This window comes from Xyrauchen texanus, chromosome 33, assembly GCF_025860055.1.
Source record: "Xyrauchen texanus isolate HMW12.3.18 chromosome 33, RBS_HiC_50CHRs, whole genome shotgun sequence".
In the NCBI taxonomy this organism is placed as follows: domain Eukaryota; kingdom Metazoa; phylum Chordata; class Actinopteri; order Cypriniformes; family Catostomidae; genus Xyrauchen; species Xyrauchen texanus.
Genome location: NC_068308.1, coordinates 27,809,062 through 27,822,613, shown reverse-complemented (window position 1 = coordinate 27,822,613; position 13,552 = coordinate 27,809,062). Strand labels below are relative to the sequence as shown.

General features: G+C 37.4%; 1 protein-coding gene across 1 annotated transcript; it reads right to left on the bottom strand.

Annotated features, from left to right (window-relative positions):
• Nucleotides 1-265: 265 nt before the first annotated feature.
• On the bottom strand, nt 266-8,354 carry LOC127626420 (putative thiamine transporter SLC35F3). Its single transcript, XM_052102167.1, has 7 exons — nt 8,342-8,354; nt 6,041-6,245; nt 3,952-4,171; nt 3,436-3,561; nt 3,120-3,312; nt 2,903-2,992; nt 266-905 (listed from the first exon to the last, which is right to left on the bottom strand). Exons 1-7 carry the CDS (start codon nt 8,352-8,354, stop codon nt 649-651), a joined length of 1,104 nt encoding a protein of 367 aa, XP_051958127.1. The 3' UTR covers nt 266-648.
• Nucleotides 8,355-13,552: the final 5,198 nt, after the last annotated feature.

Genomic DNA, 13,552 nt, shown 5'->3' with positions numbered 1-13,552 from the left:
AAACAGAGCACACAGTAGTACTGTAGCAGGTAATCAAATTTCTCTCACCTACTCATTCGTTCATTTTCCAAACACTAAGACTTTTAAAAGTGTAGTGACACCTAAAGGGATAGCAGTTAACCCAACAATTAACCCTCCTGTGAGTTGTTCTGCAAACCATAAGACTTTATACCATGGAACACAAAATGAGATTTTATGCAGAATGTAAGCTTCAGTCCCCATTCACTTTCATTGCATCTTTTGTCCATTCAATAAAAGAGAATGGTGACTGAGGCTAACATTCTGCCTAACATCTCTATTTGTATTCCACAGAAAAATACAAGTCATACATGTTTGGAACTACTAATATGAGGGCGAGTGAAAGATGACAAAATATCATTCTTGGATTAACTATCCCTTTAACCTGTTAAAATAATATATAAAACTTTCACCACTCCATTTAACAGTTTACCCAAGCAAATTCTAAAGTTGTGCATAGAATTGTTCAATATTTTTTGGATCAAGATATGATAACAATAGCACACTCATAAGCAACTGAATCAACTTCTCATCTTTCTAAGCAGTTGTTTGTTGCCATTCCATTTTAATGTGCGGTTCTGAAGCACAAATCTGCCGAAACGGAGTTCATGGCATGAAAATGACACCAGGTCAGTGTATACTGGGAGGACCGGTAGTTTTGGAGTTGCTGTTCCTGGCTTCTCTTGGTCTGATGTGAAGTGTCTCTGAGTGTTTGTCTCTGGCGCTCTCTTGTGGCTCTTCCCGGGTGTGCAGCATGGACCGTAACTGAGGCAGGCACTGCTCCCAATCCTTGGGCAGCAAGAGCAAAAGGAAGCCCAGGCAAATGATAGATGCCGCTATAACACGGACACTGTTGAGCTGGATCTCACACATGTAGCGATCTATGACTGGAGTTCAAAAGGTTTTCAGGGTCTCTTCTAAATGATATATCTGTTTCTTGAGACAATGCCATTAATTTTGAATGATAGCAACATTTACACAAGTTAATCAGAGATGCACACTTATTTGTTTTTTTTTTAATGTACATTTTAAATAAACAATGCTGCTATTTTCTGACAAAAGAGGTTAACTTTACAAATGTATCTCTTTCAGGTTCACAACTGTGTACCTTCTTTTTGCCATCACCATCTGATTTTTAAGAAAACCTTTAAAAACCATGCAATATCAAAGGATCAAGTCCACTTTCCATATCCACCTGCTGTTTAGTTAAAAAATGATTAACCCTTTAAGCTCTGAGGGTGTATTTAAGATTTCCGGTTTCAGTGGCATACCCAAAATTAAAAGCTTATAGCTCAGAAGAAACAACAACAACAAGGAGGGTCAAGTGTTTGGCATCATTGTAAAGAAAACTTCAAATCTGATAATGATATAGATTATGATCAATTCTGAGACTCTCAGCCTAATAAACTGCTGAAAAAAAAAATATCACAAAAAACATGAGCCAAAATTGACTTTGGTCAAGGTGGCTCAGAAAAACTGCTTTTGTTTTATTCCTAATCCTGTAAAATGAAACTGATTACTATAAATAATTTTGTGTTGATTCAAAGCAATCAAAAGTTATAGCATTACAAAAATAATTTTTCCTAGTTTACAAAAACATCTCCAAGTATCCAAAAGCCTCCCCAAACAAATACAACATAATAATTATACATAACTAATAATTATACATAACTAGCAAACACAACAATGACTAAATGTATGCATAGCATGCAGACATGATTTTAGTAATGAGATTTCACATAATGAGTGCCATTTGACTCAATGAGTCTTTGTCATGTACTTGGTGCCATCTCCTGGTAACCATATGTAAGTCACCAATCACATATCTATCTGCCCAAATATGGATGATTTTTGCACCGATCTGAACCCAGTCCAATTGGTTTAGCATTCCATGACACATCACTTCCGATTACTTCATCTGATCCAGGAAAGCCAGTGTGTTTTTCAGTCAGATTGCAAGATGCCAGATAGCCAGATGTTGTATACACATTTTGTTTCAAGACACTTATCTAATGATCTGTGCATCCGATGACCTTGTGGGCTCGTTTGAAAGATAATCACCTCATCTAAGTAATGGTATGCTATTTTAGGTTCTCTTTCTTTTTTATGAAGCTATAAGCAAAAAACGCAGCATAAGAGCAACACTTGTTCACATGAAACATAAATGTCAAAGACATATACTTGGCTATGGCTTGCTATATTTTTGTCTTCATGAAAAATAGGCTGACTGTATTCTAATCTTTGAGAGCTTTCCATCAACATATGACACATGGCTATTTGATGAGTTTGATGTTTTTACTGATTACAATAATATGTACAGTGCAAAATGTTTAATAAATTATCAAAACGGAACACTTCTGATTTGTTTGCAAATTTCAAAGCACTTGTTCAGTTTTGGTCATAATGCCTACATGCATTGTAAAGCACAGCATTTAACCTTTCAAATGATACCTATTTTGTGTTGGTCATGACTGTATTATTAATATTTTGACAGTTAATATTTTCTTGAGGGCCAATTCAAGCTTAAAGGGTTAACCCCATTATACCAAAATTAAGTTTAAATGTTATTCAAATGGTACGGATTAGATTAGCATCTTGATTATTGTTCAACAAAAATTTGGAGTTTCACTGACACAAAAGGCATCAAAATTGTTAATTTAAAAGTTATATAGAGTATTTTTTTTATTATTAATCTATTAAACAGAGATATTCTACGTTTACATTTCTCGCAAAATATTTTTCCTAAATAAAAAAAATAAATGCAATTTATGTGACAGTTAAAAAAAAATCATAGATATAAATGTGACACAATATATATATATATTTAAAATGATACAAAAAAAACTCACCAGAGACAACAACAAATGGTGCTTGAATAACTTACCAGCATTTACAGGCACACTGAGGACCACACCCAGGGAAATCAGAGTAGGAAATGTTATCAAAACACCAAAATTCAACAGGAAGTTGAACACTAAGTGCGCAAGAGGAAAAGTGAGAATATTAGTCGAGTCAATGATAACAATAATTTTAAGGGAATACGGCAATTTCTGTTTACATTTCGATGAGTTTGTATATATTTTTTTGTGCCATCCTCTTACCAAGCAAAAGAGCAGACATGCCACAGATACATGGCCATGGCAAATCTCCAGGGGAAACAAAGTCCTCAGCCCCTGTGACAAGCAGGATCAGAGGAACAGCAATAATGAAGACAAAATTAGCTCCACCAAGGACAGTAAGATACACTGCTGCCTCACCAATCTTTGCATTTCCCAGAACAAGCTTGAACAAAACCTGAAGAAAAAAGATATGTGCAACTTATACAATGCTATACAGCCAAACACAGCATGAAATAATTAAATGTGAACTTGAAATATCTCAGTAGGAATAGTAAGTCAGCAAATAATTCTCTTTTACTTTGTACATGGCTGCTGTTGACGCAGACCCAACCACAAGGGAGATGCCAATCACAGAGTGGCTATGGAAACCATCTGCATATGTCATCATAACAATGCCTCCAATGGCTAAAATGGCTGCCACAATCTGTGATTAGATGGAATACAGGAAATGTGTAACTGTTTTTACAGGTACATTAGATTAACAGGCATTTGCAACAACAACAGAACAAATTAGATATGCATTTCCTGAAGTAATACAAGTGTTTTCAAGGCAGTAAAAATAGTGTTAAAGTTTTAATTGAGCTTAAGTTTTAGGTTTTGTCTCTGGGTAATTAAAATGTTGCATCAATGAAAAATTATGAAGGTAAGATACCCTAGAAAAATGTGCAAGGCATATTATTAAAATAATAAAAATAATGCATGTCATGGCCCCTTTAAAGAATAAAACCAAAAAGATTCAGATTTTTAAATCTGTCTACCCATGATATATATCTAAGTTCTTACTAAGGGATTGTAGTTTTAGTTTAAGTCTCACCCGCACTCCCATGAAGCGATCCCGCAGTACAATCCAGGATATTAGGAAGACAAAGGCACGACTGCAGCAGAATAGGGCACAGGCATCTGTGGCAGGGATTCTGCGAAGGCCTTGAAGGTACAAGTAGCTGGTGAGAGTCCACAGCACTCCAAATGGGGCCAACCGAGAGAGCAGCATCCTCAGTGACAGTCCGTCATCTCCCAAGAATTGACAACACTCTCTATTGCGAATCCAATCACATTCAAACAGGGTTGGGGAGTAACAGAAAAACAGTCAGGTCCATAAATATTGGGACATCGACACAATTATAATCTTTTTGGCTCTATACACCACCACAATGGATTTGAAATGAAACAAACAAGATGTGCTTTTACTGCAGACTTTCAGCTTTAATTTGAGGGTATTTACATCCAAATCAGGTGAACGGTGTAGGAATTACAACAGTTTGTATATGTGCCTCCCACTTTGGCACTTTGTGCCTTCCAGCATTGGCAATCAAATAAAAAAAAAAGATGGAAAAATACACAACTAATAATGTAATTATAAGTATTGATGAAGTTACTGTTTACAAACAAATGCTAGGTGATGGCAACTGTAAGACACGCAATAGACCTCAACCCTTAACACACAAACCTCAATAATGGTGACAATCAAAAGATTAGCTACTAACATCACCACAAAAACCTGACTAACAGTGGCAACAAGTGCTGCGCTCACAGAGCTGAATTTATTCACAACCAATCAAATGACACTTAGCTTTTGTGTAGTCTAAAACAACATGTAGAAAAATAAACTTGATGTTGCTGAATTTCCTGACCTATATAACTTTTCTTTGTGCATTTATAAAGACATAAATAGGAAGACAGCCTCATGGGAAGCAGTGAATGAACGAGTCGGTCTACCAGGTGAAAATAGACAACAGAAACATGTACAGCTTATGTTTAGAAGATAAGGCAAAAATGCAAGCAAAGCCTGCTGCCCACCGCGTCCCGTGTAGCATGTAAAGGTAACTTGTTTTTATGTATATGAAAGTAATTCACATTTTGTAATATCTTTAGTATCTCAACAAACCCATAAACTGGAAAAAACGCTATTTCATTTTTTACAGTGTAGGTCTGCATTTAAAGGTTTATAAGTTAGTTAAAAGTTTGTCCATGTAAAAATTAAAGGGATTTTTACTTCCGGAACCAGACTGTTGCATACTTTTGAGTTTATGATCTGACAAATAATGCTGCACACCGATTGATTTCAACGGGGATGGTCATGTGACCAAAGGTTGCTAAAAATGTTATTTTCACAGCAACACACTCTGACGCCACAATTCCCAAACTTTTTGACCAGTTAAGTTCCATTATAATTTCATGACATTTCCATGATTTTGATTATTTAAAAAACTATTATTTGTATAGAGATCAAACTCATGAGGAGCAATTTCTAGCCAATTTAATATTTCAGAGCACAAGTAGAACATTTTTAATTCACTATAGAAATTTCCATGACTTTTCCATGACTGATTTAACTCATTTCCCATTCACCAAGTAGAATGTTATGGTCCAGTGGATATCCATTTCACTATTTGTATTCTCTCTTAATTTCACAATGGCCTGGCTCTTTATCAAAATGTGTAAAAAGCCAGATACACTCCAGTGGTGACAGTTTAAGGTGCAGAAAGTTACTACTAACTTCATAGAACCAGCTATCCAAGATGGATACAAAACCATAAAAACACTTTTGTTGCATTATTTAAAAATTCTTTCAAAAGTGCTGCCTGGTACAAAAAGCCTTTAAAAATCTGTTGTGCTAAAATGATGAAAAGGACAAAATATTGCCATGGGACACTGTTGATGAAAATGATGCTAGGGTCAAATCTATCAGAGCAGCTCCACCCAACAGAACTGCTAAGTCAACAGATACTCTGGTTCTGCAATTTAAACTTGAGTCAAGTCTGCATAAATCCAAACATTTACATAGTGCAGCACTTTTGCAAGGAGTTCTCATTTAGGAACGCAGTGAAAAGTTTCATAGGTCACAAAAGCAATAAGATCTCGGTCTCCTCCAATCATGCATGAAGTGAAATAATCCTTCTCACCTGAAGCGTTGTCTAGGGGTCTGTCTGTCTTTGCTACAGCAAAGGTGACCCAAGTAGTACAGAGGAAAGATGACACAGTTCCAGGACGTGGAGAACCAAGTGAGGGTGAACGGAACATTCAAGCGTCTGACTGTTATTTTAGCCAACTGAGTGCAGCCTGACCAAGACAAGCAGATGCAGATCACCACTGTGACACCCCATAGTGCTCTGCGCAGGTGGACTGCGGTCATAAGCAAACAGAATTGCAATCTCTCCTGCCTGTTCACACAATCAGACTGAGCAGTTCCTGTAGCAGCATGGCTATCTACCTTCACTTCCATCTTCTCTCTGCTGGATTGGTCCTCTGCAGATAACAAAGGTCAAGTAAATTGTTTTGAGTGTGTCTGTATCAAATAAATGCTGTACGTATTACATTTTTGCTGTTATTTCTGCATAAAATGGCATATAGTACAGCACTAAAATTTTGCTTGACAAATGTGATGCTGACACCGTTGAATTGCTGTCCTAACCTTAGAAGGAACAACTCACACCAAGTACCCTTATAATGTTTCAGTGTAGATTTATGTGATGCTGTCCATGGTACTGAATATGTGCCAATTCATTTTCTACCTAGTCCTTTTTATAACTGTGGCAAATATTTTCATAATAAGTTTGTCTCTGAAACATTTATTGTATTGCAATGTTACTGTCAAGACATCTCATTTCTACTTCAGATACCACACACTTGCCCCTCAAAGCCCATAGGAGAAGTTAAGTCTGCACTTCAGATCCTGGCACGTCTCTAGGCCAAAGCTGTCGGGGTTCTGAGGGCAGGGGGGCAGACAGACTGTCCCCGAGTAGCAGTCCGCCAATGGAGCAAGAGGCTGATTCTTCTATCAAAAGGTACACCACAGACCATAATCTGCGAAAGCTAAATTGATCCAAGTCCCAGCTCTGTGGTGCACACACTGACCCACACATTAATTAGGTGGTGATGGTGCAGTGGTTAAAGATCTGGCTTTAAACCCAAAAGTCAAAGGTTCAAACTCAACCCATGGACTGAAGAATTGCTGAGTTCCCTAATTACCATTGTGCCCTGAAGCAAGGAATCGAGGAGGACGTTCCATGTAATAAGTGTACTGTAAGTCACCATGAAAATGTAAGCATCGGCTGAATATTTTATTATGCATAATTAAAAAATGAAAGCCCTTGTGGAGCAGCACTGCTATGATGTCTTATCCTAGTTTGTATAACAGACAGCGAATCCACATGACTTTTTGGAAAGTACAGGTATGTGTATTAATAAGGCAGTAGAATAAAACTGATTCTTTTCAAGTTAAAGTAACGTATAAAACTACTAGTCTTTCACCTCTCATTATCATTCTCCATTTTACAAAATGTTTGCTCTTTCCAAGTAAGATCATTTAAGTGGCTTTTCCACTGCTGCACCTTAATTCACCTCCATTAAAACTGCTGAACGTTGAAAATGAGAATGTTTTATCTTTTAGTACTACAAAATGACCAGTGTGGTCTATGTTGTGACACAGATTTAGGTTGGATTTAAAGACATCATGAAAACAAATTATATATATATATATATATATATATATATATATATATATATATATATATATATATAAATGCTTTCAGCAGATATAAACATTTAAAATCTGCAGTCTTTCTTGGCTTAAAAGACCCAGGACATTTTTGACGGCACAAAGCAGCTGAAAAACATTGTCCAATCAAATGCTTTCTAGAACGAAAAATATAACGTGATCAGCACGTTATAACCAGCGGCAGTGCTCATGATGCCTTTGCAGGGCACTTCGAAAGGAGGACAATATATGCTTATGGAATGTTCCAATAAGAATAATTTAAAAGGTGAATTACTGATATCACCTTTCAGCCCTCTGAAGCTCTCAGAGTGGATGGTAACTTTCTTCGAAGGGAATCGGGCATAGGGATTTGGATGCAAAGAAAATGGTTGGAGTTTATTCATAGTTTTACTGATCAACTCAGCGCAAATCTGATATTACTTATTTATTTATTCATTTATTTGTCAGGGACCATGCACAAAAACATTAATCTCACAAGAGAAGAGATGCTTAGCACCAGATTTAGCTACTAGCTAATTTCCATCTGCAGTCCCTGGGCAGGTAGATAAAAGAATATAAACATAAAACACAACAAAAATATGCACATAAATACACACATATATATCAACAATAAAATTCTAACATTGTACAAAATTAATGATGACAGGTTTGAATTCCCAAAAGCCATTTTTTTACATTTCTGGAGAATGTATAAAAATCTAAAGACATTTTAAGATCATCAGGTAGTTTATTCCATTCTTTAATTGCCTTGTATGAAAAGGCAGATTGTGCAAATGCTGAAATTCTTTTAGGAATTCTGCAATCTCTCCGTGCAGTAGATTTAGAAACCCTTGGCATCTGTTCTGAACAAAGATGTACAAATCTTTTAAAAGGGGGAGGAGCAATGTTATTAACTATTTTAAAAACAAACCTTACATTTGAAAAAATAATTACATTTTCAAAGCTTAATAACCTGAATTTATTCAATATACTGCAATGATGATACTGCAAATATCTCCTATCTAATACTTTTATGGCCTGTTTATAAAGTGATATAATTGGCTTTATAGTTATCTTGTTTGCTTGCGACCAACAAGAAATACAGTATTTAATATGAGAAAATATCATTGCATTCAAATAAACCCATGATGCCTGGTAATTAAGAGAATTTCTAATGTGTCTAAACGTCGCTATATTATATTTCAATGTATTAGTCATTTTTTTAACATGTTTTTTAAAAGAAAGAGTTGAATCCAGAATAACCCCTAAATATTTAACTTCTTGTACATTGTTTAACTTCTGACCATCAACATAAACATACGGAAAAGCTCTAGGTTTTCTGTGCTGTACTTAAACTCTTCACATTTTGCTATTTCCCTGTGTGTTTAATGTGCAATTGCCCGTAGAGACTCACACGGCATTATACAATTTACATTTTTTCCCTTGGTCTGTCTTTTATTAGGGTATGATCCATCTCTGATAACCCTGCCCCTAAACACCCTGTAATGACAAATCTGACTGTGATTGGTCATTTAACATGTCAGTTAGCTTTTCCTGTCTAAATGGGTATTTCTTGACCAATTGAAGCTGTTATAGAGCTGTAGTCATAGGTCTGGCTACACAAGACTAGTTTTGTAGTAACGTGGTCAGTTGATCATCAGTCGGCTCGCAAGTCAGTGGAAAAGCAGTCGGACTCGGTATTGAGATCGCTTCTCAGGTTCCCTGGCTGAACACCAGATCTGGCACGAGCAGCAGCACAGGGGAAAGTGGATATGTGTGTGTGTGTGTGTGTGTGGCCTTGGTGGGCTGCAATTTAAGATTGAGCCTTTTTGCTATTTTTAAAAAAGGAAGGAGCCATTCAACATGAACCACTGCAATGTCAAGTTTCAGTACAAAATATGCCAATGATGCCAAAGAAAATGAGAAGTATAGCTGCAGGCAGAGCTCCAAACCTTCAGCAAAGATATAGGGAGAACCTATTCTAACCCTTTCTCTAACCCTACCTACTTGAAGAAAAAACTGCTCATCAACACAGTTGACAGGGACTGTAAGGAGCTGCTGTGGTAAGGTTCAGTGAGTACCAGCAGGAGAGGGTAGAGTTAACTTCAATGCACAGGACTGCTCAACAAAGACATAACAGTGTATTAACTTTTCACCCCCTTCTGCTGTGCCGTGCCATTTTACGAGGATATTGAATGTGCATGAGAGCACACAAAGTTTTCTTCATGCTATGATGCAATCAGTGGAAGAATGGAAATGAGAATAGCAAGAGGCCTTGTCTGCCCCTGATGACAAAGCACAAATGGGCTCTGGCTCGTTTACTTTCTCATGCATAGTATGAGCTGCCAAAAATTCATACTGTAACTCATACTACTGTGCTTAGCTATTTAAATCAAATATCACAATAGATACAACTGGGGTCCTATAGGCTAAACAATCACTAACCGCAGGGAAACTAAAAGGTCTCTTGTCTACAAATGATCTGACTCAGCTGGTGCTGGGTGAGATTTTGCGGTCTCTGCCTTTTTCATCATCATTCAAAAGTGTGACCGCAAAGAACTGTAATAGAGAGATTGTGTGTGGGGTTGTGGAGGAGCTCAGACTGATGGAGGGGTGTGAAGATCTTGCACAGTTCTCTGATCGATGTGATTACGCCGTTGCGGCCATCAGCAAAGATGTTTAGTTCTCGCATTTGAAACATCAATCATAAACCCACAACTCACAACTAACAGCTAAATGAAAAGCATGAACAAACAGTCCTGGCAGTAACTAAAATTACAGACAAGTATACTATAGCCAGTATTATCTTTTAGCATTATTACATTTTCAGAATGAACAAGACTAGGGATGCACCGATATGACAATTTTTGGCCAATACAGATTCCAATTTTAACGAACAACTATAGGCCGATAACAATAACAATAGTTTGCAAGTTACCTTATTTTGTACCTCATTTTGCCATCAGATAGGAATACTTTTAAAGCTTTTTAACTGTTCAAACAATTCATAATTTCCAATGTACATTGGATCTGTTAAACACATGACAGGCAAAAATTTTAAAGAGAGCCACAGTGAAAGATACTAAAAGAAAAAAAAAAAAAAAGACTAAATATGATAACGTTATGATTGATATGAACAAAGGTTATTTTGTACTTCTAAAAAATAATTTGCATTTCTTTTTTTGCAGTTTAAAATGCAGCCTTTTAAGGTTTAGTTATTGTGCAAGGCCTTATTGCAATTTCAATCTTAATTCAATCAATCATGTAAGTATTATTGGATATCATACTGATATCTCACAAGTCAAAGTCTGCTGGTTTAAAAGTGTTTTGGCTGGTGTCCCTCATCATGTAGCCTATATGTACCTGCTGTTTTCACAACTGTCATGTCTGTTTATGCCATTTTTTCTGCATTAACGTGATAATATTACATGTTTTAAGGAGAGCCAACTCTTCTTCGTATTGTGGCAATTATTATTTCTGGATTGTGCATTTTAATTCACAGAGTTTTTACCAAGTGTGTTACTATCTGATTTTGAAAAACCAATGGTTTATTCGTATCGCCATTTTCATGCTTATTACTGGAGGTTTTAATTTGGTCAACAACTTTCCTATAAATATCGGCAGCTGATACATCCCTAAACGAGATTCAACCTGATAATTTATAGACTATATGTTATACCCTTAATTCATATAGTACCTTGATACTATATATGAATTTGAATTATGTGTGAGTGTGACATATGCCTGAGGTGTTAGGGTTAGGTTTAGGTTTTGCTTTACAGGGCAGTACAGTTCTTAAGCTTTATAATAGCCATATAATAAGGCTATATAATGCCTTTATAGCTCTATACCATGCCTGATATAATAGTCTTATACGCTTAAAGGGATAAGGGTATTAAAAGGGAAAAAAAAAAGGGGATAAAAGGGAATTAAAATTCTATAATTTCCTCACTCTCATGCCATCCCAGATATGTAGGACTTTCTTCTGCTGAACTCAAACAAATATTTTTAGAAGAGCATACCAGGTTCATACAATGCAAGTGAATGGTGGCCAGAACTTTGAAGCTCAAAAAGCACATAAAGGCAGCATAAAAGTAATCCATACAACTCCAGTGGTTAAATATGTATCTTCAGAAGAGATGTAATAGGTGTGGGTGAGAATCAGATCCATATGTAAGTCCTTTTTTACTATAAATTGTCCTCCATGCCCAGTAGATAGAGATGTGGATGTGAAAGTAAAACTGGAGATTTTATAGTAAAAAGCACTTAAATATTTATCTGTTCCTCACCCACACCCATCATATTCTGAAGATATGGATTTCACCACTGGAGACGTATGGATAACTTTTATGCTGCCTTTATGTGCTTTTTGGACATTCAAATTTCTGGCCACTATTCACTTGCATTGTGAGGACCTACAGAGCTTAAATATTCTTCTAAAAATCTTTGTTTGCGTTCAGCAGAATAAATAAAGTCATACACATCTGGAATAACATGAGGGCGAGTAAATTATTTAATTTTCAATTTTGGGTGAAACTGATCAAACACTCATGTAGTAGCGTACTCTTATATTTATTTCATATCATCAAGGCATCAAGTTTTAATAAGAACTAAGCATGAACTAAGTAGAATACCTCTGAGAGATGCGTTCCAAGGCTCATAACCATAGTAACCGGTGATCCTCAGTATACGCTCTTCTATGGATGCGTTGTTGATATACTCAACCGATCTCGAAGACTTTAATTCTTCATTTAGAGCTTCATCAATGACGAGGGACTTCAGCTGGCTGAGTTGAGGACTGATATCTGACAGGCGGCGCAGGCTCATATCTGAAGTCTTTCTCATTCCCCTAAAGTTCAAGAAGAGACAAACATGTTCAAGGCAAGGGAGAACGAGAACAGTGAATCTCCGTGAAATGTCTTACTAGAAGACCAAACCTGCAGTGAAACACTCCAGAACACAACACGCGAAGTGTGTGAGCTCACGCTGTGTAAACTGCAGTGCATACAGCTTCATTCGTTGATTGTAATGGGCTTCTTGTTTTGTTACGTCGCAGTTGCAAGATGAACGCATATAAAATGTGTGGCTAGTTCAGGCGAAGACACACATTATGAAGCCTGTGTAGTTATTTCAAGAAATATATCAAGTAGGCTAACTCACTCTGAAACAGATAAGCTGCGTTTCATTCGGTACTCAGATGAGCACATTTTAGCAACTGTGATGCTTTTAAGAATCGTGATTGTACATGATTAAAAAAATAGTGTAAGAATGAACGAAAGGGACCACGTGCTGTGAGGTGGGCGAACGCTGTGTGTGCGCAGCAGTTTTGGTTCCCTCTCGAGAGGTCTCTCCTATTGCGTAAGTAGCTTAGAAATATTGAAGTCTTTATGTAAAACGCATTTCAGCTGCACAGCATATAGCAATGAGCGAGGCAGCTCGGTCATTGGCTGTGCTGCGGCAACTTGCTCGAACCAATGACGGGGCGACTCTGAACGCGCGACCAATGGGCGAGCGCTTCGCGCTCGCACGCTCAGAGCCCGCCAAGATGGCCGTGGCTAGGGCTATATATTAGGCGCCCCGTCATGAGAGTTCTTTAGATTTAATCTCCTTCAGCGAAGACCTTCTCTTCGCTGGATCCTCCGGATTGTTGGAGTCTTTTCGCCCGCCGTTGACAAGCCTACAGCAGGACTGCTAAGAGGACGCCGGCGCCTTCAACCGCCTTCGAAGCCTTCTGCTACGCCATCCGGTGCGCATCACTGATATCCTTTTTTACTTACAAGTGTTCGCCTCTGCGACGCTTTTGATTTAAGTAAAAGAGCAATTTTCGAGGCGTTGTTCCAAATGCCTTTAACCTGCGCCTCGTGCAGAGGCCCTCTTCCTGACGGGGACCTTCACGTTATCTGCACTCGCTGCCTGGGACCTGACCACGCAGAAGCTG